The sequence below is a fragment of the Spermophilus citellus genome (genome assembly GCF_964194105.1).
Source record: "Spermophilus citellus genome assembly, chromosome: 1".
NCBI classification, from domain to species: domain Eukaryota; kingdom Metazoa; phylum Chordata; class Mammalia; order Rodentia; family Sciuridae; genus Spermophilus; species Spermophilus citellus.
In genome coordinates, this window is record NC_138182.1 from 264,821,508 (window position 1) to 264,847,987 (window position 26,480).

At 43.8% G+C, this 26,480-nt stretch overlaps 1 protein-coding gene across 11 annotated transcripts in view; it reads left to right on the top strand.

Annotated features, from left to right (window-relative positions):
• The window catches only part of PDZD2 (PDZ domain containing 2), a 354,642-nt gene that overhangs the window by 314,069 nt on the left and 14,093 nt on the right, over positions 1-26,480 (top strand). For all 11 annotated transcript variants that reach the window (XM_081301021.1, XM_081301023.1, XM_081301022.1 and 8 more), the window contains 9 exons: positions 129-246; positions 2,862-2,994; positions 8,668-8,749; positions 10,223-10,257; positions 11,003-11,159; positions 11,878-12,680; positions 15,695-15,839; positions 21,378-25,419; positions 26,250-26,367. In XM_081301021.1, coding sequence (XP_081157147.1) covers positions 129-246; positions 2,862-2,994; positions 8,668-8,749; positions 10,223-10,257; positions 11,003-11,159; positions 11,878-12,680; positions 15,695-15,839; positions 21,378-25,419; positions 26,250-26,367 — 5,633 coding nt within the window. The remainder of the gene's footprint in view (positions 1-128; positions 247-2,861; positions 2,995-8,667; positions 8,750-10,222; positions 10,258-11,002; positions 11,160-11,877; positions 12,681-15,694; positions 15,840-21,377; positions 25,420-26,249; positions 26,368-26,480) is intronic.

Sequence of the window (26,480 nt, forward strand, 5' to 3'; positions counted from 1 at the left end):
CTGATTCTGACCCTAAACTAAATGTTTACCTTCTGAATGTATGTTAGTACAGTTGCAAATAAGTTAACTTCTTTTCCGGTTACTGTGTGATTTTTGCTTTTATTTTCTTTGAATTATGCCTCTCACAGAGCCAAGGGTTGGACTAGGCATCGGTGCTTGCTGCTTGGCTTTGGAAAACAGTCCTCCAGGCATCTACATTCACAGCCTTGCCCCAGGCTCAGTGGCCAAGATGGAGAGCAACCTGAGGTGGGTGGTACCCCTGAGAGGAGAGGGTTCTGGCATGTTTGTGAATATGTGAATGCACACACGTATCTGCTGTGTTACATTCCTTTGTAGAATTATACATCTTTGAATTATTTCCAGTAATATAGCCAAGACTACCATTCATAGCCTCTCTGAAGACAAAAAGCTGACGTAAATGAAGTGTGGCTGAATCTGAGAACTCTGGATCTTGGTTTCCCTTGTCTGTTCTGTTCTATTTGGACTCAGAAGTTTAGTTTTAGAATCTTGACAAAATACAGCTCTCTACAGATATCTCTGATTATCTCAATATATTCTTTCACTTTTATATTCACTTATACAAAATTCAGACAAGGTACCGGAACTGCTCATAGTGGTCCAGAATCACTGGATGCAAAAGAATCTTGAAATCATCCCCTTGAATGGGAGGCCTTTCTTGTTATTATCTCTTGAACTTTTTCCATTGCTTTCTTTCCTGTGTGAGCGGTGATGTCTAGGTGCCTGTGGTCTGAGATCATGGAGCGTCTGATTTCTTAATCCAGGTAGTTGAGTTGTATCATGAGTATTCTGTTTATACAAGAGATGTCTAGGTGTTCCATTATACAGGAATTGCAGTGGTTGGTGCCCGCCTTCACAGGAATGTACACGCACTGCACAAAGCACTCTGCAAACAGTACCACCTCTCTCCCCTGTAAGCTAAGACCTTCCGAAGTTGAAGAACTGTCACAATGGCATTCCTTGAGGTTGCCATTTTAGGGCCCTGTTAATAGGTGTTATTATATTTTTAGTTAATCATCACAGTGAATTTTCATATTTAAAAAAAACTTGGTAAATCATCCAAAATACATTAAAGAAAATATACTTTTAGAAACCAAGGAAAAAAGAAAAAAAAAAAAAACTCCTTTAATGACATCCCAAGATGATGTTTCTTTCTTGAATGGTTCCATATGTCTGGAGGCTGCCAAATGAACATTCTTCAAACCCCATGTAAAGAGTCTTTGTTCTCTCTTACTGAGTTCTCTCCCTATAACTTCAAGTGGGCAACTTGTCCCCAGTTTCTCATTTTTTCAAATTTGAAACGTTTTTACAAATTCCTGGGTAACCTTTGAGCTCCAGATATTTCCTCCTTAAATTATATTACAATAATCATTTCAAGATGGTGGGAAGAAAGAAGAAACTGATGGTGGTCGAGCGCCTGTCACATGATGATCAAGAGGCAAACAGAGCTGAGTTAGTTCAACATAGTATGACATCTGGGTGACCTACTGAGCCTGTAGCCTTACCTACATAATGGAGCAATAGTTATACCTTTTCAAAGCATTGCTACATAAATTTCTTGCTATAGGGCCTGGCATACAGGATGTGCTTAAAAAATAGTAGCCTTCTTTGTTTCCTTGTTAACTATGTTATTTAGCTTTACTACTTCTGAAAATGATATGGATAATTGCCTTTGCCAGTTGAAAATCGTACATGTTTATATGAATGTGTTGCTTTTTTTTTTTTTAACATGTGTGCAGAAACCTTTGTTTTCTTTGCTGGATCCTCACCATCTTTATAAATCACTGAATTTTTGTACCTTTGTCATGACTGATTTTTTTTTTCATGGGCCTGGAGATAGAACCCAGCCCACATGCATGCTAGGCAAGTACTCTACCACTGAGCCACATCTCCAACCCTCATGACCATAATTTTTTTTCTTCTTCTTTTTTTTTTTTTTTTTTTTTGGTACTGGGGATTGAACCTAGGGACACTTAACCATTGATCCATATCCCCAAGTCTTTTCTTTTTCTTTTTTTGAAACAAGGTGTCACTACGTTGCTTAGGGACTTGCTAAATTTCTGAGGCTGGCTTTGAATTTGTGATCTGCCTCAGCCTCCAAAATTGAGAGATTACAGGTGTGTGCCACTGCACCTAGTTCATGACTATAATTTTAAAGCAAAACACAACATCTTTATTTTCATCTGTCTGTATTCTTACAGGTGCATGTGTAGGTTCATGTGTGGTATGTTTTGGCAGCATGTATGTTTATAAATGTGTTTATATATTGTCTACATTGTACCACACAGTTCTATAAATATTAAATACCATGCAACAAAAAAACACACAACTTTTCTCTCAGAATCACAAAAGTTAGGAGGTTTTTAACTAAAAATGAGAAAATTAACTGGTTGAGAGGAGTTAATAAATGTAATATTAAACTATAATTATGTTTTAGAGCGCAAACATATGTTTGCTTAAGTTTTCCAAGTCTCTTTGAGAGCTACACCCTTAGTCTGAATAAACTAAATGAAATGATAGATATTCAGTGACTATGTAGGACACTTCCAAATAAGATAAAATATTAAAACAGTCATTGCTAACTCTAGGTTTGCGTTTATCCACCTTTGGCTTTGTTACAGGTGTAAAAAGGATGCTAAAAGATGGTGGTCATGGTACAATTAGAAACACACAAATTTAGGCCTAATAGAAAAAAAAATGTATGCAAAGATGAAAGGATGATATTTACTTCTTGAAAGTATTCAGAAAAGATTTCATGATAAATCTCTCATAGAAGGAAGACTTCTTGTCTTTTAAAATGCTGATTTTACCACAAATTGTTGACTTATGTCGTCCTTCCTTAGCCGCGGAGACCAAATCCTGGAAGTGAACTCAGTCAATGTTCGCCATGCAGCTTTGAGCAAAGTGCATGCCATCTTGAGCAAATGCCCCCCAGGACCCGTCCGCCTGGTCATCGGCCGGCACCCTAATCCTAAGGTGAAGTGTTCCATTCTACTCTGAGCATGGGAAGGTGGCTTAGCCATTTGTCCAGCAGTAGTGACTCATATTCCTAGACTGACACTAAGTATGATGCTAACTAATTGATTTTTAAAGTAGGTTCAGTGAACTTTAAACTTTTTTGAAGAAATGAGAATTTGACAAGATGGAAATAGTATGAAATTACATTTCTATAATAGTTGGAACAATGATTATTCAGAATGTAATTTAAACTTGGACGATACCCTTAATTCACTTATACCAGGGACTGTTTTTGCATTTCTGTAGGATGTCTAGAATACAGAATTTTTCAAGGACAAATGTCTTTTAGATTTGAAGAGAACGGTTTCCTTCTTAATGCTCATTTAGTTGTTTGTTGGGCCAAAAAACTACTTATTTATCCTATCAAATGACTGTCTCACACAACTTAAAGAAATGAAAGTAAGATGAAATCTGGCTTTGCAAACCAATTGTTTCCTTGCAAATATTTGTGGATTTTGCGTCCATCAAAGGAAATGAGAGAGCCCAGCATTTCAAATAAACCACAGTGGAGAAGTTGTTAAGTGTATTCAGTATTACAGAAGATCCTATTTTTCTGTCCAGTGAACCCAGACTAAATTTTTAAGTTCATCATGGTGTCTTTTCCACTAACTACTACCACAAATGTTCTCAAACCAACCTATGTAGCATGTGTTAGTCAGCTTTCTGTCACTATGACAAAATACCTGAGAAAATCAACTTAGAGGAAGAAAACATTTCAATCCATGATCAACTGGCTACATTGTTTCCGGGCCTGTGGTGAAGCAAAACATTGTGATTGGAAGGGTGTGGCAGAAGAAAGCTGCTTAGCTCATGCAGCCAGGAAGCAGAGAGAGAAAGAGCACAAGAAAGAGATGGAGGACAAGATATACTATAGGGCACAATACCAATGACCCCCTTCCTCCAACTAGGCCCCACATCTTACATTTCTACCACTTCTCAATAATGCCATCACATTATTAATCCATCAGTGGATTAATCCACTGATGAAATCAGAGCCCTCATGGTCCAATCACTTCCCAAACTTTCCACCTGTGTACAATGCTGCATTGGGGACCAAACCTTTAACACATGGGTCTTAAACACTTCATATCCAAACCCTAGCACAGCATTAATACATATTGAAGTTCTCCCAGACATTTAGCATATATTCACATTATCCAGCGCTGGTTTTGCCTGTTTTGCTGAAGACACAGTCTGAAAGTGGGAGTCTTTTCTTGGCATGTCTCATGAAAGCAGCCCCGAAGAAGAGAACAGGAACCATGTGCAATGTGGAGTCAGTAGCATATGCAGATCACTGCAGCTCAGCCCATTTTCTGGTAGTAATGATGCCCACGTAGTTTTCTATTGAGAATGAACCATTAAATTACCTTTTCTTGGTTCCAAGGTTTACTTAATTAGGAAAGAGGAAAGATCTAACACTAGTAGCTCAGCTGTAAGTACCGGCAGCCCGTGTAAACCTGATACCAAACAGAAGAGGCAGAGTTCCTGACAGACCCTGTGGGTGAGCTGGAATGGGTGTGGAGGCTGGAAGCAGGCAGGAGGCCAAGCATCCAATTAGTGGAACAGAGAGCCTGACCTTCCCTGTCTCCACGCTGCCTGTGTGATCCGATCCTCATCAATCCCTGTCCTATGTCAAATTCATTATCTAACATTTATTGAACTTCCACTGTTAACATGCCAGAGCTGCACAGAGGAGTTAGAATGTATCCCAAGTCCAGAAACTTATATTCTTAATCTGAAGGGGTTCTTAACCTGAAGTCTGTGGACCTGTACTAGAACTTTACGAATGACATAATTTGGGAACATATTTACATTTGTGGATGAAGTCAACAGGTTGCATCAAATTCTCAGTCATTTATGACCCCTCAAAATGTTAAGGTGTTAAACAGATGAAAAAGGAGACCCAGCTTAAAGAGAGGCCTCTTCCTCTGTCCAGGTCATCCTTGGCCTGCACAGATACTCTGTCAATAAGACCAAAGAATCCATTAATTTTGTTTTCAACAGCAGCATCACATTGTTGATCCATACTGAACTTACAGATAATTGTAACCCATAAATCATTAGTCTCTACTATTTGGTTCCGTCTCTTCTGTAATTCCATAGTTGCTTATAATTTTTTCAAGTTAACCACAGGACCCTTCAGCAACTTCCACTCAATCCACTTAGAGCACCATTTCTGGTTGTTTTTGAGTCCATGACATAAAAACATTTTAAAGTTAGTTTGCCCCTAAAATTACAATCAGGTCCTATTTAGCAAAATCTAGACTTTTCCTTTAAACAACTCAAAATGTCCATTAAGAACATTGGAACCCCACATCTGTCACATTGCCCTGCCTTTTATATCATTTGTAATATTATTCAATTATATCCTGAATGGTCCCAGGCTACCAATGTTTGATGGATTTGTATGCCACTGTAAGAGTAAGAAGTCTGTTCCAAAGGATCTTGTGGGTTCCCTCATGGGCCACATCTGATATTTCTTGACAGCATCATTTGTAAATTCTCAGTGATGCTCCTGGATTGAGCTGGTGCTTCCCAGTGCACATAAGTGCTATTGAGCTATAACTCTATGCCTCGATCTGGGGGATGCGGCAGCAATAACAGTGCTAGGAATAAGATGGCCCTTGAGTGATTCAAAGGCAACTGCCTTGCACATTGGTTCTGTTACCTATATGCATTCTCAGAAATGTCTTGCATCAAAAATATTTGGTATCATTAATATAAAACCAGGTCCTCCTTCTACTTTTTTCCTCCTTCCCATCTTTCTCCTGTCCCTTCTGTGATCCTGATACATTCTTTAAGAATCTGCTCTACTTTTTAGAATCTCTCCACTGCTGTCCCTATGGCTGTCTCTGGGTCAATTTTAACACCATTTTGTCTCATACTTACAGAGAGAACAGTTCTCAGCTCCTTTCTCCAGGGTTTCCACTTGGGTTCTGTCACCCCCATCATCTCTTCCACCTCAGGAAACAGACCAGTCAGTAGTCGGCTGTGGCTGACCTAATGCATCCCTTGGCAACATTAGAGAAAATTAAGTTTTCAGTGGTTTGCAGTCATTGGCTTCAAGGCATGACTGACTTCCAAATCCTTTCAGCATAACATGGGCCATGATTTGTTCAAGAGACCATTCATCTCGACCCCAAAGCATTTGCCTATTTGCCAACACAATCAAAAGTCAAGACAGTGTTTCAGTGCAAAGCATAAGAATCCTGATAGCCTGATGGTCTGAGAGTCTGTTGGACACAGGTCAATTTGTGCTTCTAGTCACAGTAAAATGGGCTTCTGTGATAGTGTGGAGATGTGTCCGGCAGAACCACATTTCGGTATTTGACTGGATTTCACGTTTCTTCCTAGGTAAACATGGTGTTCTTGGTTGTAACACCATACTATATTTTTCTTTTGGTCAAGATTCTGTTTTATGTTCAATGTATTCTTTATACCACTTATCCCAGCATTTCATGCCAACAGAACATTTTGATACTGAATGTATGTGCTCCCTTAGTTTTTGTGTTGTTCCAAGAGAAATACCACAAGGATTTTCTTTTTCTTCGGTTTCTCATAATGTCTGGTGCAGCAGCTGCCCAATTAGGATATTTGAACCTTCCAGGTCTAGACAGGCTAAAATCTGGACCTGCTAGGGTAGCAGCTTCTAGCTTAGGTTAAGTAGAAAAAAGTAACAGAAATCCATTTTTCTCCCACTCCGAAAAACTGTTGTAAATATTGAAAGCCTAGTATTAAGAAAAAATAGCAAGCACTGTTTAAGCTCATATTTTCCCTGGCTCATTTGTACAAAATTCTTCTTGTTCAGGGGTGGGGGTGGTAGAAGTATATATATGCCTGTGTGTATGTATACATGTTTTATTTCTTGTGGCACCTACTATAAATTATTACATAAAGGCCATGATGTGATTATGATTTATCTATTTGGAATGTAATCAATGAATCCTATAGAGAAATATTTATCATTATTAAGACAAGTCACTATACGGATGCAAATATTTACTTATGCCATATGTTATTTTAGTGCACAAAATTACCACTCTAAGTTTGAAGTATTCTTACCTTTAAAAAAAGAAACTATAAGTTTTCTAATTGAAATGGTATCATAGTTCAGTATATGTCATGCTTTAAAAATATCTTCCCATGAATAATGACAAGGAGAAAAACTGATAGAAAAAAAAAGAATTCCATAAATCTATAATAATACTAACAAATATAGAAGGAATAGAAAAGTTACAAAATAGTTGTTTTGAAAACTTCATGGTCATAATTGATTCAGGCAAGAATAATCAATAACACTAAAATTGTGGGGTAAAAATAAATTGAGGAGCAGGGTATCTACAGTCTCAAACTGTTTCCTCACAGATTACTCATTAATGACATTCCAGTGGAAAAATCTGACAAGTTGCATCTTAACCAAAGAAATTCAAGTTATCATCACCATTTAAGAGACACATTGACCCTTAGTTCCTCTGGAAGCGCTGAGAAGGAAACTTTTAGTAGTTTTTCTGCCAAAAAAAAAAAAAAATTAAATGCATAATCTGAATCTAAGCATGAGGAAACTATCAGACAGATCCCAATTGAGGGTTTGGGTTGGCCTGGGTTTCTTCCAAAATATCTGTATTGTGAAAGACAAAGAAAAGCTCATAACAATTTCTGATTAAGAAAGACTAAAGATGTGCGACAGCTAGAATGGATTACGTTCTGAATTGCCAAAAACGATTTTTCTGTAAAGCACTCTTATGCAGAGAAGCGGATCCATGATGGTCCCACACAGGTTTGAAACAAGAAGAGCTTGCACCAGGATGTAAACCAGTTACCTCACTGTACATGCCATTTGGTTCAGTTGACATTTTTCCCCTTGGCAAGACTTTGTTGATGAAGCAAGCCGGGTTCTAATTTGCATTCCAGATTACAGTCTTTATGTCACCACAGGTTGGTGTCAGACTTTCTGTGAACTAGTTGCAACCCACAGATACACTCAGAGTAGGTCTTCTAAAATTAGGATGGTATTGGAACAGTTTGACAGAAATTGGAATATGACATGTAAATTAAAGAGTCATCTGGGATGAATTTCCTGAATCAGACAATAGTATCATGGTTATCTGAGAGAAAGTCCTTATTTTGGGGAGTTACCCATTAAAATATTTATAAGTGAAAGATCATAAAGTCTACAACTTGCGTTTAGTTTAACAAAAAGTTGTGACTCTGTGTGCATTCACATGCATGCCTACAAAGAGAGGGCATATACATAAATGTGGCAAGTTGTTAAAAAAAATAGTGAATCAAGGTGAAGAATGTACTATTCTTGTACTGGTCTTCATTTTTTGTAGGCTTAAAATTGTTTAAAAGAAAGAATTGGAGTGTTCTAGAAAGAGAAGATGCAGTCATGGCATGGTACCTGAGCTTGGGAAGTTGAAGGTCTTATTATACATTCATTCTTTGAAACAACCCACTAACCCAACTGTACTTACTGTCCAGAGTTATTGCTTCAGAGGATGGTCATAATCTTTGACCATGTGATTTGCCTTTTTTTATCTGCATTCAGCTTGGACTCTGGTCTCAGCTACTTTTATTGGGGGAAAATAAATAAATAAAACCATCTAATTTGTGCTTTCTGCTGAAAATCAGGTTTCCGAGCAGGAAATGGATGAAGTGATAGCACGCAGCACTTATCAGGAGAGCAAAGAGGCCAGTTCCTCTCCTGGCTTAGGTACTGTAATTGCACATTTTCATTCAACATTCAGAAGAGTGTCTCATTAAGTTCACCCAGGGGGCGCTCCCCAATGCAATAGTATTGGATTCTGAATTATCAGGGTTGGTGAAAGTAGCTGTCAGAGAGAACCAGTGCTTTCTCTTAGTTGGTACTTTTTCTTTCCACGGTTATTTAATGTGCTTCATTAAAGATCTAATCATGCATGCTTCTTGTACTACTCTCAAATAATTTGCAAAAGTGAGTTAGCAGCATTTCATGTATTTATACACGATTCATCAAAAATGCTGTAGATGAAAGTAAGATGATACCAAAATATGAGTAATTTGATAGATGCAGCGTATTACTCATCTAAAAGCCTGAGATTTCTTTATATGAATTCAAAAAGTTTTAATGTACAGAGAGTAACAGAGGCAGCAAAAATCATGATTCGTAAGTGGAAAAAAGTTCAAGCGGAGAAGGAGTGGCCAGGAGTTTCATATGAATTTAGAACATTGTCTTGCATTTTAAAACTAATGTTTCCTGTAGCATGGAAACCTAAAGAGACTCTTCAAACATTTCTGAGCTGGAGATTTTACTGATGTTCAGATTGATGTCCCAGAGGGAAAAGGAACTGAAATACGAGTTACTGGTTGTCAGAGAAAAAGTAAGGCATAATATTTTTTGGCAACCATGAAATACCCTGATTATTTGCATCCATAATTAATATATTTGAAGTGGACTCAGCCATAATAGACTCTTTATTCAACCATTCCATTATTCTGACCTGCCTGAAAGCTGCAGTCTCTTAATCCCAACATTTCACTCTATCAGTTAGAAAAGATTTTATTAAGCATGATCCACATGCCCTAAATCTCTTTTGCTTGTGGCATAGAATTTAAAATCTAAATGCTGAGCTTTTCATCCTTTAGTTAAAAATTAAAATAGATATCCATCCCTCTCCCTAGTTCTTTCCTAAGTTTCTTGAATGATGTTCATTTGTCCATTCATCCCTCAACCCATTCAGCAGATACCAATTAACACTTTCTAGACAGCAGGTGCAATGCCCAGCTCTTTAGGGTCCAACCAGTCAACCTCTCTGCTGTACCAATTGTGAAATAGTCAAGCAAGGCAGATGAGATACATCCACTCATCACTAAAATTTCCTATGTATCTGGAAATGGAGGTGTGATGTCTAAAAGACTTTGAGAATCCAGAGAAAGAAATTACTTCTAACTGGGGTCATTATGGAAGGAGGTAACATTGGAGTCAGGGCTCAGATCATGAGCAGAGTCTTGGGAAGGAGGATGGGGTGAGACAGGGACCCAGGTAGACTGTACGCATCTACCTATGTGCACAGTCCTTCTGTACCCTGGCAGCAAAGGGAGCTTTTGTTTAATATGCTTGGTGCCTCCTTTTCTAGTTAAGTGTGTGAACCTCTTAGTGATTTGAACTTCATTATTTTGACAATACGGTGAATTCTCCCCCCTGCAGGTACTCCCTTGAAGAGCCCCTCTCTTGCCAAAAAGGTGAGTCAAGACATGTTGCTACCTACCCTGCTCAGCGGGACTATAACTAGGAGCCCCTAAGTCAAGCCCAGAGTGCCCAGCACATATTTCTGCCCATGAGTCCTTTATGTCACTTTTTACAGGAAATAGCAACCATGCTAATTTGAGAACAAATCCCCAAGTGTGTCTTTCACTTATTAAATATTCATCCAGGAAAAGAGTAGAGCAATAAAATTAAAGAACCAGAACTGCAGTTTTAAAGGTAGTTGTTTTTTTTTTTTTAAACTGCTCCATATTAAAGCAGGCCTGAGTTTTGGGGGACCTGTGACTTTAAGGAAATGGTGGAACATCTCTAAATCCCACTCTATCTGGGTGCAGGGTTCTCCCCACCCTCAATCAATTGGCTGGGCCAGTTGGCTTGGGATTTCATTCTGTGTTCTTATCCCTTCCTCCAGTGTGTTTCCTGGGATGGTTGATAAACTGCTGCTGTGGCTTTCATGATCATTGCCAAAAATGTGACCACCACCACCCCCAAACCTCTAAAACCAGGGTCTGGCAACAGCAGTCACCTTTTTATTCTGTAATCGTTAATTTAGCCATTCTGAAAAGTAAATGGAGATGGGCGTTTACTATCACAGCTGTTTTGGATGACCGTGGATTAGAACAAAGTGTTCTTGCAAAGATAGGAAGTAATTAGTTTCAAATAATCTGCTTCTGGTGCATTTTCTGAGAAAGCGGAGACATCCAGCATTTTCTTTTCCAACAGGACTCCCTTATTTCTGAATCTGAATTCTCCCAGTACTTTGCCCATGATGTCCAGGGCCCCTTGTCAGACTTCATGGTGGCCGGCTCCGAGGATGAGGATCACCCAGGAAGTAGCTGCAGTGCCTCTGAGGACGGCAGCCTGCCTCCCAGCTCCTCCAGTAAGCAGGAAGCGCCAGTGGGCCCTGGGCTCTGCATTCCAATAACCACGTGCTAGTTTGCACCTCTCCACTGCAGGCTATGGTGGTTCAACTTCCCTGGTGCTAAAATGTGAATGGAGGACTGGAAAGCATGCCTCTGGATGAACAGAGGTCATCTTTCCACCCTGACTAAACACAGAGTTTACTCTTGGTAGATGCAGCCACTGTAATGATGGGCCACTCAAGTGGACAGTAAATGGGCTGAGTGCACACTCCATTCCCAGGTGGGGAAGGTTGGCTACCCCATGATGCAGATGGAGGGACCTCAGGTGATGGAAAGGCCCAGGTATGGGGGACACATCATTGGATAATTCCTTCTAGAGAGGAATTATCCACAGCAGCATTTGGGTTGGACCCCAGCAACCTGTGAGACATCATGGAAATCAAAGAGTTACAAGTCTCTGTCTCCAGACAGCACACAGTCTACGTTAAATTATCCAGAGGGCTAGGGATAAAAGGGTGGGGGATACCAGAAGGGAAAGGGGAGCTATAGGCTGGCCATCCACTCTGAATAGAGCCTAAGAAGTCATGTCACTTAAGCAGGGTGTCCAGGGGTCAGAGGTTGAGTGTCTGCAGTTGGGAACACCGAATGCTCCTGTGTTGTGATGGGATTCCATTATCAGACCAGGCCAGATTCAGGAACTGGGTTTCATTTGACTTTTCTCTCTGCCTCCCCCAGCTCACAAGGAACCAGGAAAAGCCAGGGCCAACAGCCTTGTGACTCTGGGAAGCCAGAGGACCTCTGGGCTCTTCCACAAGCAGGTGACAGTTGCCAGACAAGCCAGTCTTCCTGGAAGTCCACAGGTCCTCAGGAACCCTCTGCTCCGCCAGAGAAGGGTGGGCTGCTACGACACCAACGATGGCAGCGATGAGGAAGAGTTCAGCAGAGAAGGGGACTGCATTTCACTCCCAGGATCCCTGCCAGGTCCTAGCAGGCCTCTGAGAGAAGACGACTCTAGGCATGCCTTGGTGACGTCTCCCAAGATCACGGATGTCAACAAGCCAGAGGAACAACCCCAGAAAACACAGGTCAGCAAGGCCTCCTCAGTGCCTCTCCTGGGCAGCTCGTTGTACTTGGAGGAGAGTGTTCCAGAGGGTATGGTGGATGCTGCTTCCCAGGCAACCAGCCTGCTGGGTTCTGCAGAGGTCCCAAGGAATGGCCCTGGAGGCTCAGGAAGAAAGGAACTGTCAGGATCCAGAAGTTCACCCAAATTGGAATACAAAGTCCATATAGACACCCAGAGTGTGAAGAGCACAGAGAACGCTATTCCCCCCCAGAAGAGTGAAAACCTGATGTCCAGGCACAAACCAGTGGCCAGGGTCAGCCCACACTGCAAGAGGCCCGAGGCAGAGTCCAGCTGCTCAGAGACAGAGTCCCTGAGTGACAAGGCTGATGGACCATGTGGTCAGGACTTAAAAATCCAGGCCACTGCCTTCAAAGAGACTGTCACTGGTCTTCTACCAGATGGAACTGCAAAGGAGGTAACTGACTTTCTCTTGGTTACTTTGAATCTAAGTGAATATTGTGTGACTGAATAGGGGCTCTCTGTTGGTAAGCACAGGGAAATCCACCTCAACAAAAAGGATGCTGGTTTGGGGTGTAGCTCAGTGGTAGAGCACTTGCCTTGCATGTGTGAGGCACTGGGTTCGATTCTCAGCACCACATAAAAGTAAATCAATAGAATAAAGGTATTGTGTCCATCTACGACTAAAGTAAATATTTAAAAAAAAAAAAAAGATGTTGACAGGAGAACTATCTTTCGGGAGAGTCATTCATTTAATGGGAGCCTGTTAGCATATTGGTAGGTTGTCAGTCCTGAGGTCATTCAGCTCAAAGTGACTGCTCCCTTACTGTACACAGGGCCTCTGGTTGAGGACGGAAAGGCAGTATGGTGTGGGTGGAGCAAAGCCCCGGGCCTGGTATCAACTGCTCCACTGACTAATTGGTATAAGTTGAGTGACTACTTAGGCAAGTTACTGAGTCTTTTTTTTTTTTTTTTTGGGGGGGGGGTGGTTACCGGGGATTGAAATCAGGGGCAATCAACCATTAGCCACATCCCCAGCCCTATTTTGTATTTTATTTAGAGACAGGGTCTCACTGAGTTGCTTAGCACCTCGCTTTTGCTGAGGCTGGCTTTCAACTCACGATTTTCCTGCCTCAGCCTCCCAAGCCGCTGGGATTACAGGGTTATTGAGCCTTTTTGAGCCTCCATTCTGGCTGTAAAACAGGGCTGGTGCTGTCTGCCTGGTCAGGTCGGAGTTGGGGGAGCCACCAAATCTATGTTGGCAGGGATTCTCTTCCACTGATAAGGTTATGAGTGGTCCTTACTATAGCTTGATTATTACTATGTCACGTGAATAAGGGGGGTTATATTCATTTAGAAAATTTATAATGCACCCACATTAGATGCAAGTTAATTTTTTGTTACTACTTGGTTAGAATTATTGAATTGTTCGTTTTTTTATATTTTGATATATACCTCTTCTTTAACAAGGAGAGAGGAATTAATGTTGTTTATTAATCTGCTCAACATAAATAATTTCTCTTTATCTCTGAGCAAACAACCTGAGGTGACTTAATCAGGCCGTATTTGAAGATGTTCATTGGCTTATGTAAAAATACATGTAAATAGATCCAGAAATGAAAAATCAAAAACACTATATGAGATCAGAAGTCTTTTTTTCCAACCCTATTTAAAACAAAAACAAAAACTGGGCGCCGTGGCACATGCCTGTAATCCCAAAGACTTGAAATGCGGAGGCAGGAGGATTGTAGGTTCAAAGCCAGCTTCAGCAATTTAGCGGGGCCCTAAGCACTTAGTGAGACCCTGTCATAAAATCAAAAATGAAAAGGGCTGGGGATCTAGTTCAGTGGTTAAGCACCCCTGGGTTAAATCCCCAGCCCCAAAAGTAAAATAAATTAAAAAGTAGAAATATACATCTTTTTTCCCCTCAAATTATATCTTACCTCTAACCAGCATGAGTTTGGGTTTTTTCTTTTTCCAACCTATATTTTATAAAATAATGTTTAACCAATGGGTATGTTCCATTTTTTTCAAAAAGTATCATAATCAGTTTTGGATAACTACAGAACACCAGATCAGGATTTTTATTCATAATGATGTCTATCTATTAAAAATAAGAGCCTTTTGTACTTTTGAAATTATATTCTCAATAAGAACTTTTGAGCAGCATTTAAAACTGGGGCAAAAGAATTTTTCTCACAAAACTTTTTGTTCCAAAATTTAATTTAATTACATACAAAAAAAAAAAAAAAAAACCAGAATGCATTGCTCTGAAGTATCCTCAAATATTGGAAGTTGAAAGCAAAGCCAGGGGGCTGGAGTTGTGGCTCAGTGGTCGAGCGCTTGCCTCACATGTGCAAGACACTGGATTCGATTCTCAGCACCACATATAAATAAATGAATAAAATAAAGGTCCATCAATGTCTAAAAAATATTTTTAAAAAATCAAAACCAGAGAAAAGCTGTTGATGAGTAGGTTTTCTATTGCTTTTATTTAATTCTTTTTATTCAGGCAAAATGTACGTAATGTAAAATTAACCATTTTAAAGTGCACAGTTCAATGGCCGTGGGTGCATGTGACGGCCACCTCTGTCCCCTTCCAAAACTCTGCCACTGCTTTTCCCTTACACTTACCTTGCCTTACTGAACCTGAATGGAGTTAAATGCTAGGAAGGTTTCCCTCCCCTGGCAATTGACATTTTAAAAAATGAATTTTTACAAGAGTTGCTTGGACACACTGTACCTCTCACTTCTCTTCTTTGCCGCCACCCTTGGGCCACTTTCTGACTCAAATTCAGTAGATAAATTCCAAATAAATCCGATTTAACTTTCTAATAAGTTCAAAAAAATTTTTTTTTGCAACGAAGAGTAGGATAGAAGAAAGGAGGATAAAGTCACTGACACTTGGCCTGAGAGAGATCTTAAAATATTAAATGTCAGTTTCATTTATCCAGATTTGTCGTTTCCCTCACTACTAAGCTAAGGAATTGACTTTACAGTCTTGGAGATCTCTAAATAGTATTATAATAATACTGCCTTCCATCTCGAGAGCCTTTTATATGCCATTTTATAGCTATTCTCACTTAAGCATCTTTTATTTAATACTCCATCGTGAGGGCTGAGGCTGTGGCTCAGAGGCAGAGCACCTGCCTCACATGTGTGAGGCACTGGGTTCAATCCTCGGCACCACATAAAAATAAACAATGGCATTCTGTCCATCCACAACTACAAAAAAAAATTTTTTTTTAAACCTCCATAGTGAGACTTATCATTCCCATTTTAAAGCTGAGGAAACTGGGTCTTGGGCCAGAGGAACAAGACCACACTCCTTTCAGGTCCAGATCTCCTGGCTCCTACTCCAGCCTCTTCTGACTTTTCTCAAACCACTCTCCTCTGCTCTGTATGATGTTGTCTTATGATGCAGAAAACCTGAAAGCCATCAGCAGTGACTTGTGGTTGTAATTGTACCAGGAACCTCTGGGGAAGCTGACCCCTGGGGATGGATGTGTCCCGATTGACTGTGGGCCAGCCAGTATTCTGTGTCACCCTGACCCCGGACATCTCACAGAGAACCCCCCCGAAGCTGCACCAGAGTGGGGGCAACAGCCTGTGACTGGTGAGATTAATTTATCATTTGTTAAATTTAAAAGTAGCAAGGCACACACCCTAATAAAAGTACTACAAGTGGATGATTTTGAGGAGGGGAAAACTTCTTATGCGAATTTATGATGTTTAAATGCTGCCTTCACTTAACAATTTGACTAGACCATTGTGTCTAACTTTATACCTTTTTTTTTTTTTTTTTTGGTATTGACGATTGAACTCAGGGGCTCTTGGCCGGTGAGCCACATCCCCAGCCCTGTTTTATATTTATCTGGAGACAGGGTCTCACTGAGTTGTTTAGCGCCTCACATTTGCTGAGCCTGGCTTTGAACTCAAGATCCTCCTGCCTCAGCCTCCCAAGTGGCTGGGATTCTAACTTCATAGTTTTAATTCCATGTCGATGGCGTCCATTTTCAGGCATCAGTACTATTTTCCCATTTTGTGTCACAAATGAGACATGAGATAAAACACAAGGACCTTCCACCCTTCAGAATCTCAACACACTGCTTATGTGAAATCAAGTGCACTGAGAATGGCGACGAAAACCTCCACCAGGGAAAGTAAAAAAACAAATATTGGAAAAAGTGTTGATGAGAGATGGAGTGATGTTGTGGAAGCAGAAATCGTGTCAAAATCAATTTGACCACCAAGCATCTTGTAGTCATCCAGAATAATGTTGCAGAATGAGCTGTTTCTAGTCAGGCTGAATTTTAATAACTTGTCAGCCTTTTTAGTGGAAGTTGCAAATTTGTCTTCTAAACTTGCACTTTGGTGGGGACACTTTTCTCAGTGGCTGAGAACCGCTGGAGGGCCTCTGAAGTGCTGGCAATCCCTCTGCGGCTGCCACCAGAGAGAGTCTTTGCCGATTGCGGTTCCTGCTCTCTGGTGAGCAACTATGGCAGAAGAGGGACATGAGAAGCCCCACTTGGTAGGGCTGTCCTCATAAATAAAAAATTTGGAAACTCAGAAGATCCTCCCGATATTTTGATGGCCACTCACAGAAAAAAATCCAGGTCCCTGATGTTTTGTGATCTGTGGCTCTTGGTCCCCCTGTGGATGAGGCTGTTATCCTGGTTTCTGTTCTGTACGGTTCACACTCACTCACTGACCCAATGTGAACAACCAATTTTATTAACAGTCTGACTTTTGCAAAGTGTGTTAACTTTAAGGGGTTTTATTTGAGGGAAGATAAGTTATATGGAGGAAGCCCTCGGGGTCACCTTTCAAAAGAATGCTTCATCTGAGGCCAGCATCACCACACATTTGAAGAGTGAATATGCTATAAAAGGATCCTCTGGAAGTTTCCTTGGAAGGGATGTTTGCTCTGGAATTGAAGGGGAGGAGCAACAAAGGGGCATTTTTTTAATCACCAACCTAATGCAGAAATCCTTTCTTTTCTCTTTCCCCATGAGGACGTTTTCCTTAATTCTGTGTGTTTGTGACTTAAATAAGTGGGTGTAGGCATGTAAATTTCTCCTGGGTTGTATTCCGCGTAGAGACATCCAGCCTACCCCTCCCCTCTTCCCCCCCACAGAAGAACCGCCTTCCCTGTGTGCTGCAGCTTCTGATCCTTCCCACTGCAGGTGTGTGGGTGCTCGCCTGTCTCCCCGTCTCTGGACTCCCTAGAGATGATGAGCCCTGAGAAAGGAGCAACTTGTCTCCTGGGCATTCGCTGAGCAACCAGTTAACACTGTGCCAGGAACCGATACTTAGTATTTGTGCTGTGTTCAATCAACATATAATTCATGATACTCATTATCATCCAATTCTTAAATGCCAGGGTCCTCATTATGAGGACTGTTGAGTTATAGTGACACCCTGGCACCCTCTAGGCTTTTGGGGTGTATGAGAAGTATTACACATTTTACCTGGTCCCAAGCCAGACTTGATGGTACACACTGCTAATCCCAGCTGCTCAAGAGGCTGAGGCAGGAGGATCGCAAGCTTGAGGCCAACCTGGGCAACTTATCAAGACCTTGTCTCCATGTCTCTTTTAGAGGGGAGGCAGGGAGGTACCAGGGGTTGAACTCAGGGACACTCAGCCACTGAACTACATCCCCAGCCCATTTTTGTATTTCCTTTAGAGATAGGGTCTCATTGAGTTGCTTAGTGCCTCACTTTGCTGAGGCTGGCTTTGAATTCGTGATCCTCTGCCTCAGCCTCTTGAGCCACTGGGATTACAGGTGTGCACCACCACACCTAGCTCCATATCTCTTAATAAAATAAAAAGGTCTGGGAATGCAGTTCAGTGGCAGATCGCATGCCTATCATGTGTGAAGCCTTAGGTTCAATTCCCAGCATGGCAAAATAAAAATAAATAAATAAATAGGTAGATAGATAGATAGATGGATAAATAGCATCGCCCCTACAATTTTATCAGAGCTTCTGAATCCTTTTTGTAGATTTCTATTTCTCCTTCCCAGTCAAAAAGCTAACTGTGACCAGTTGGTCCTGCCAAGAAATCGACTGCTAATCAAACCTTCTTTCTTCTAATTTGATTATAAGTAGCTTAGCTACTTTTCAATATGTAGGAAGAATATTCTTCAAAATATATTCTTTTTTTATGTAAAGATCCCAGAATGCTTAACTGATAAAGAAGGAACACCTTACCTTGTTTTTCTTTTAATCCTTTTTAAGATTCCAAAACAATGTACGCACAGCAAGATAGTGAAGCCTGAGGCACCACCTGCAGGCTCCCTGGGTTCAAGTCCAAGCTTCAAAGTTTGACCAGGGAATTGACCCTCAGCAAGTCACTCATGTCCTAGGTTGCCCACCCCGTGGTTTTAGGGGTGTTTTTTGTTTTGTTTTGTTTTGTTTTTTGGAGGAATCAATGAAGTTTTCCACAGATAACACTTGGAGCCCTGTCTAGTATACAATATACACTCAATAAATTTTATGCACATGATTTTTCTAAGGAAAAAAACACATATTTCACTGCCTAGAATATAATATACATGCAGTAGGATACATGCATGTACACAGACATACAAACAACATGATTTTTCTAAGAAACTTTCTAGAAAGGAATAAAGATCGGCTTGCTATTGTACACAGGAGTGATCGGCCAACCAAGCAAGTGTGCCGGTGGGGAGGTCTGACGTAGAGCCCAGGCAGCTGGAACTGACCCCTAGCGGGTAGCTCTTAGAAACCAGGAGGAAGAGGCAGCCCAAAGCAGTGTGGGGAGTGTAGAAGCCCTTGTTTGCCACTAAACTTTTAAATAACTCTCATGAAATGCATACATGATTATTATTTTAAAAAACTGAGAAAATAATAGTTAATAGAGAAATTGTTAAAAAAAACATCTAAGCCCCAGGGTGGGGAAAAATCTCTATTAACATTTTGCATTGCATCTTTTTTTTTTTTTTTTTTTTTTAACGTGTGCTGCTAGTATCGAACTCGGGTCCTCATACACTCTGGTCAAGTGCTCTACCACTGAACTATGTCCCCAGCCCACTATCTAGCCTTTTAGTCCTGTTGTGCATACATGAGTATGTGTAAAATATATCACTCACAGTCCTATGCTGTTTCTTGAGGGGGACAAAACACTCCAGTGTTCCCCTGTACCTAACAACCATTTTTTTTGGCTTAGAAGATAATTGAGCAGTCTGCTGGGGTGACTAGACTGATCCTAAGCCTGTGTGATCAATACAGTCCCCTGCAGCCTGTCCCATGCCCTAGCCCCTCCACAGCAGCACAAATGCAGCCTTCCTGAGAGAGGAAGCTACACTGATGTCCCCAAGTCCTTCCACACTACAAACCATGAGTGACAGCTCCTGGGCCTTTGGCCCAGGGCTGTGCCCATTACTAGGCATTTGGGGAGTCTCCAAATGAAGCATTATTTTGGAAGATGACATAAGGCTGCCTGCACGTAACTTAATCTCCTTCAAATAAAACCCTTCGAAGATTCACACTTTGCTATTGCACAACTTGCCTAGGAGAGGGGTGTATTCAGTGAGTGAATCTGAAACTGAAAACTCAATCTGCTCCTCTTGTCTCATTGCTCCCTGTATTTGGTGCTAGTAAAAGCAGGAAAATTATGCTTTGGAAGTCCAGGAAAGGCTGGGCAGAGAACACCACTGGATCTGGCTCTCTGAAGGGCCCTGGCTTCCCCAGGGATCCCAGGAATCTCGGTGCCTGTCTCAGAGATCCGCACTTGCTATTGCCACATGCTGTCAACACAGAGGCCACAGAGTTAGGGTTCAGTCTACAGCGTGGCTGTAGATCCAGTTACATCACCTGTGAACTGTGACCTTGGACATGCTGCTTAACCACTCAGCAGCTCCATCTTCATCTGCCCAAGGCCGATGGTCACAGGCCATTGCCCACCGTGTTGGGAGGAAAACTAAGTGCCTGGGGGACTCTTAGCATGGTGCCGACCTTCATTACTGGAAAAACTCGTAGTGCTAAGTCCTAACAATTACTTCATAATTATTCACAAAGGAACTTCAGGAGGGGGGAAAGCGCAGTTAGGATGATTTTATGTGAGAGATGAGGGATGAATGTAACATTTGGGGTAGATGACTGTTCTCAAACCAAGAGCATTCATGTGACTGAGCTTTGCACTCCAACCTATGACCCCAAGAAAACTGCTAATCCTGGTTCTTTTTTATGCCAATCTCCCCACCAACCTCGTTGCCAGGTGCTATGTACCAGAGGTGGATAGATTAGCCCAAGAGTATGCAGGGCTTTCCTAGGAGCCACCTGCAGGATTGAGTGGCTCTTGAAACATGTCCCATGAGTGACTTAAGTACCCCGTTTCCTGCCACCACGAGCGTCCATGCTTTCTTACCTCTCTGCTTTCATTCCGTTGCCTTTCTCACCTTCCTTCCCATCACTGTGCCCAAACTGTCCTCGTGAGCACCACTCCAGCCCCTACCCGCTCCGTGGAGGCTTCCTGCAATAGCACAGCCTTCCAGCCCCACTGTGCTGAGCCTCAAGACGTGCCAAGGCCCCAAGTAGACGTAGCCCTGAGTCCCATCCACAGCATCTGTCTCTGTGCTAAAAGGAGGCCTCTGAATTCAGAGATTAGACTATCTTATGCTGTACCCTGTCCCTCCCATCTCACAGCCTGAGGGACAACCCTCACATGATGGGCCAGATGCTGGGACTGGGTGAGACGCGAGGCTCTGCAGAGTCCACCCCAAATCTAAGGCATGGCACAGAACAACTGCTCCACTCCTCCTGAGCTTCTGCTGTCAAAGAGCAGATGGTGTAAAGAAACCCAAGGATTTCTGGTGTCCCCCGTCCTCAGAAATCACCAAGAAAGAGAAAAATGGGCAGGCTCACACGCTCATCCTGCCAGCTCGTCTGAGTTATTTTGGGGCGGCTGAAGCAGTGTGGTGTTTGCTGGATGTGAGCGCTCTGTAATTTGAGAGACAAAAACAGACAGACAAGAAGGCCCACGTGTAGGCTGTGGAATGTCCTCCTAAAAAAAAGAAAGAAAAAAAAAGGCTGAGATTGTTTAAGGTTCTCTTTTCATTGCGAGGGCTTCTGTTTTCCTCCCTTTGCCCCTTCATCTTCTCTACCTCTCCACTTTTTGTTCTCCACACAGGACCAAACAGCCCTCCAGCCCTGCTCCCTTCCCCGGGAAAGGAGGCCACCCATCCTGATCTCAGCAAGACCTCCACGGATGCATGGCAAGTCAGCAGGCCTGAGAAGGCTGGCCAGCCTGTGCTGCCCAGGGTCGTGGAGCCTGAGGCCCAGGGCAGATCTGCTGTGATGGTCCCCCATGAGTGCAGCACACCCCCAGGGGAGAAGGCAGTGACCCCTCCTGACTTCAGCAAGACTCTGGCCAGCTGCCATGGCACCACCAGAAAGGCAGCTGCCCCCAGAGTTGTGGGAGCTGGGGCCGAGGAAGCAACTCCATCCAGTGCCCTCCTGCCACAAGACCTCATATCCCAGGAGCAGAGTCGAGGAACTCCAGCCACCCACTGCAAGGGCTCCAAATCCACAGAAGACCAAGCCCCTGAGACCCCCCAGGAGGCCACTCTGCTTGAGGTCACAGATGCTGTGTCTGCAAGGGCGTCACGGTCCAGCCCCTCCCTGCCAGTGCCTACTGACAAGACCAGTGACACGTGTGACGGTGTCTCGGGGCACTGCTGCCCACTGGGGAGCAGAGAGAGCCTGGTGACAGACATTGACAGATTCGTCAAGGAGTCGGAGGCTTCTGAAGTGAGGCCTCAGTCTTCTCAGAAAGGGGGAGGCCGGGGTCACCAGGGCAGTTCTCAGGTTGTGCTGCAGCCAGGAGCTGGAGGTGGCAGTTCCCAGCATGCCCTTCCAGTCACAGGTGACCAGACATCCTCCCCCAGGAAGGCCTTGGCCACTGCTTCCCCAACAGCCCCACTGTGGGCCTCCCAGCCTTCAGTTTTAGATTCCATTAACCCCAATAAACATTTTACTGTGAACAAAAACTTTCTGAGCAACTACTCTAGAAATTTTAGCAGCTTTCATGAAGATAGTAACTCCCTGTCGGGCCTGGGCGACAGTACAGAGCCATCTCTCTCCTCCATGTATGGAGATGCCGAGGACTCCTCTTCCGACTCCGAGTCACTCACTGAAGCCCCACAAGCTTCCACCAGGGACAGCTGGTCACAGCCTCGTTCTCATGGGTCTTCTCCCAAGGAAGATCCTACAGAGTCTGAGGAGGAACAAATTGAAATTTGTTCCACGAATGGTCACCCCAATCCACCCTCGACGACTCCCGTTCAGGCTGCGCCCTGCCCGGCTTTAGCCAAAGTTCTGCCGTTGAAGCACAGTGCGCTGAGCGAGTCCCTGGGAGACCCCTGCGAGACAGCGTCCTTCTTGCCAGGAGCCTCCTGCACTTCCAGCCCAAACTCTCCCCAGCTGTTTTCACTCCTGGATCTGAGCGCTCAGGAGCAGGAAACTCCTGCAGAGATGAGCATTTCACAGGGCCACAGGCCTTTGTGTGCAGAAGAAACTATGGAAGTAAAGGGCCAACCTGCTAAAGTTGTCAGGCACAGCCCACCAGTCACACCCGGCTCCCCTCACGTGGCGAATGGTTTGGGACATGACCGGCTGCATGACAAAAACCCAGACAGACAAGAAACAAAGGCAGACACCACTGAAAACGTGTACCCCTTCAGTGTGGACATCCCAAAGAACGGAGAGTCTGTTTTGGCAGACCTCCACATCTCGGAGAGTCAAGACCTGGATGACTTGCTGCAGAAACGAAAAATGATCTCCAGGAGGCCCATCATGGCCTGGTTTAAAGAAATAAATAAAAATAGCCAAGGTTCACACGGACAGAGCAAACCAGAGAAGGACTATCCCACCGTGCCAGCCAGAAGTCCCGACTCCAAAATTCAGATGTTGAGCTCAAACCACAAAAAGTGGGTTGCCATACCTAATAGCCCTCCTCCGCTGAAAATCAATCTTGAAAATAAAGATTCAACTAAAAAGGGTTCGGTGGAAACACTTTTAAGTAACTGTCAGAAACCCAAGTGCGGCCCGAAGCTGAGGAGACTCAGCATCAAAAGCAAAAGCAAAGTCGGCTCCGAGACCCCTGCTGCTAATCCTGCTAAGGCTGGTGGGGTAGACCACAGGAAATCCTTAATTTCACCCCAGACCTCCCACAGAATGCTTTCCAAGGGAGCGTCACACCGGTTTCACATAGCTGACCAAGAAGAACATGACAAAAACACCACAGACACCCCCCAGGCTCCCCAGTGTGTGCTGGAGAGCAGGCCACCCCCGGCTGCCTCTGGATCACTGAAGGCCTCCGCATCAGACACAAGCATCAGCACATTCATTTCCCCCCTGACCTCCCCAAAGACGCTTCCTGAACAAGGCGCGTATAACCGGTTCCACGCGGCTGTCCACTCAGAATCCAACAGAGGTTGCCCAGCGACCCCCAGATCTCCCAGGTGTGGACCAGAGGGCAAGGCACCCTGTGCTGTCTCTGGGCTGGTGAGTCCCGCAGCGTCCAGGAGCAGTGTGTCCCTGGCAGGGGTCAGGCAGAGTGAGCCACGCACATCCAGTCAGATGGTCTCAGTGTCAGATGCAGCCCAACCCAGGGGGACCAGCGAAAAAGGAAGCAAGAGAATTGCTAGTGATCCCCTGGAAAGAACAAACCAGCTGAAAATAGTTGAGATTTCTTCTGAAAGAATGCCAAAGAATGCATGTGGTGACAAGCCAGCTGAAAGTGACAGACAGGGAGGGTTCTTGGCCCAGGGCAACTGTCAGGAGAAGAGTAAAATCAGATTCCACCAGTCAGTGGAATCATCCCCAAATCATCCATCCTCACTCGTGCCTCCTGCCCCCCAGGTGGAGCAGGAAATGCAACGATCCTTCAGTGTGGCCAAACTGGCTTCCTCCTCCTCCCCTCAACTGCCTGCTAAAAAGGCAGATCCCTCCCAGGGAAGATCAAGCCTGATGTCAGACTCCCTCGGGATACCCAAGAATGACATACCAATGGCCCCTGCTGGGGAGGACCATCCCTACTTCACCCCAAGGCCAGCCACCAGGACCTACTCCATGCCAGCCCAGTTCTCAAGCCATTTCGGACGGGAGAGTCATTCCCCGCACAGCCCTGGTCGCTCCCCTAGGAATGGCCAGGTCCCTGTAACTAGTACGGGTCTCCCTGAGGCAAAGGCATCCAAAGGCAGTATTCTCAGCCTGGCCAATGGACAGGCTGTATATAGTGTCAAGCCTCTGCAGGAAACGTCAAAGAACGTCCCAACCATAGAGGAAGGTGACATCACCGCAGTCCAGGAGACAAGCTGCCTTGTCACAGACAAAATCAAAGTCACCAGGAGGCATTACTACTATGAGCAGAACTGGCCCCATGAATCTACCTCATTTTTCTCTGTGAAACAGAGGATCAAGTCTTTTGAGAACCTGGCCAATTCTGACCGGCCCACCACCAAGTCCGGGGCATCCCCATTTTTGTCTGTAAGCTCCAAGCCTCCCATTGGCAGGCGGTCATCTGGCAGCATCACTTCAGGGAGCCTTGGCTACCCAAGTGACGCAGCAGCGAGGTCACTGAGACGCAGCTTGAGTTCCTGCAGCGAAAGCCAAAGTGAATCTGGCGCTCTTCTCCCACAGATGACCAAGTCCCCGTCTAGCATGACTTTGATTGTCTCCCGGCAGAATGCACCAGAGACCAGGAACAAGGTTCCAGATTCAGACCAAAAGAAATCGCTTGTTCCTCTGGGAATCCCCACCCCAACCGTGACTCCAGCCTCTCCCATCAAGAAGAACAAGTCCTCGGTGCGCCACGCCCACCCCTCCCCTGTGTCCCGTTCTAAGCTGCAGGAACTGAGAGCCTTGAGCATGCCCGACCTTGACAAGCTCTGCAGCAGCGAGGACTACCCCACAGGGCCCTCCGCCATGCTCTTCAAAACCCAGCTAGAGATCATCCCCAGGAGGTCGCTGGGCTCCCCCAGTGGCTCCCCAACTGCAGGCCTTCCTGGCCTTGATGGACCGGCCACCCTTTCATGTCCAGGGAAGGGTGGAAACAGGGCCTGTCCAGGAAGAAGCAGCCCTACAGCCAGTGAGCCTGCAGCACCCAGTTCAGCCAACGAAGTGGATAAAACCACCCAGGACCTGCCTTCGGGAAAAAGCTGGTCAGTTAAGTAAGTATCTACCCTCCCTTTTGTTTAAATAAACTTACATTATTTTGGAATAGTTTTTAAGTTCATATGAAAGTTGCCAAGGTAGTACAGGAAGCTCCCATGTACCTCTCACCCAGCTCTAACTGTTGTTAACGGTCCATTTGTTGAAAGTAAGAAATTAACATTGAGCAATCCTATTAACCAAACTACAAAGTCTATTCAGATTCCACTAAATAAATTCCACTAATGTCCCTTTTCTATTCCAGGATCCAATCCAGAGTACCACATTGCATTTAGCCTCCTCTGTTTTCAATATAGTTACGGGAAACAAGTGCCTGCAGGGAAGAGTTTGTCAAAATGCTGCCCCGAGTAGCACATTCCCCAGGCATGGCACTTACTAAGCAAAAGCAACCTGCAAGGGAGATGGGAAGGAAGAGAAGGCTGCACCTGAGGGGGGAACCTGGGCCATGGAAAGTGACTGCAGTTCAATGGGAATTTCCAGCATATTTTAAATGTTTCACCTGAGCCTACATATTAAATATTTTACATGTCAGAGTGTCCTATTAAACCCCTGTATCCATCCCCTAACATTTTGGAGGAATCCCTGAACCCAGAGCACTCCTATTGCTATTGTCAAAAATTGTCCCAATAATTGTCAATGTGAAGACATTCTTGCTCAGCATTCAGGGCCCTTAGTTCGGAGTGGGAGTTACAACTAGAAGAAAACATAAGCAGCAGCACCTCAGGAAATAACTGCCATATATTTGAATAGCATTCATTTCAAATGCATCCTTAGAAAATGGAAAAATTGCTTCCTTCTTTAATGTTTTCCAAATATATTTGTTATTTAGTTTGGATCAACTTGAAGTCTCCGTGGGGGACCAGCAGAGATTACAGGCTGTTTTGTCATCGGTGGGATCAAAATCTTCCACCCTCACTCTCATTCAGGAAGCGAAAGCACAATCAGAGGTGAGTGAAATGCAGAGGGTGCACAAAAATGGCAGCAGCATTAGTGGCCAGGTGCCCGTCGCCTGCTCTGACAGCCAAGGAGGGCGTGCCTGGTCCTGGAAGGCCTGGCTGGG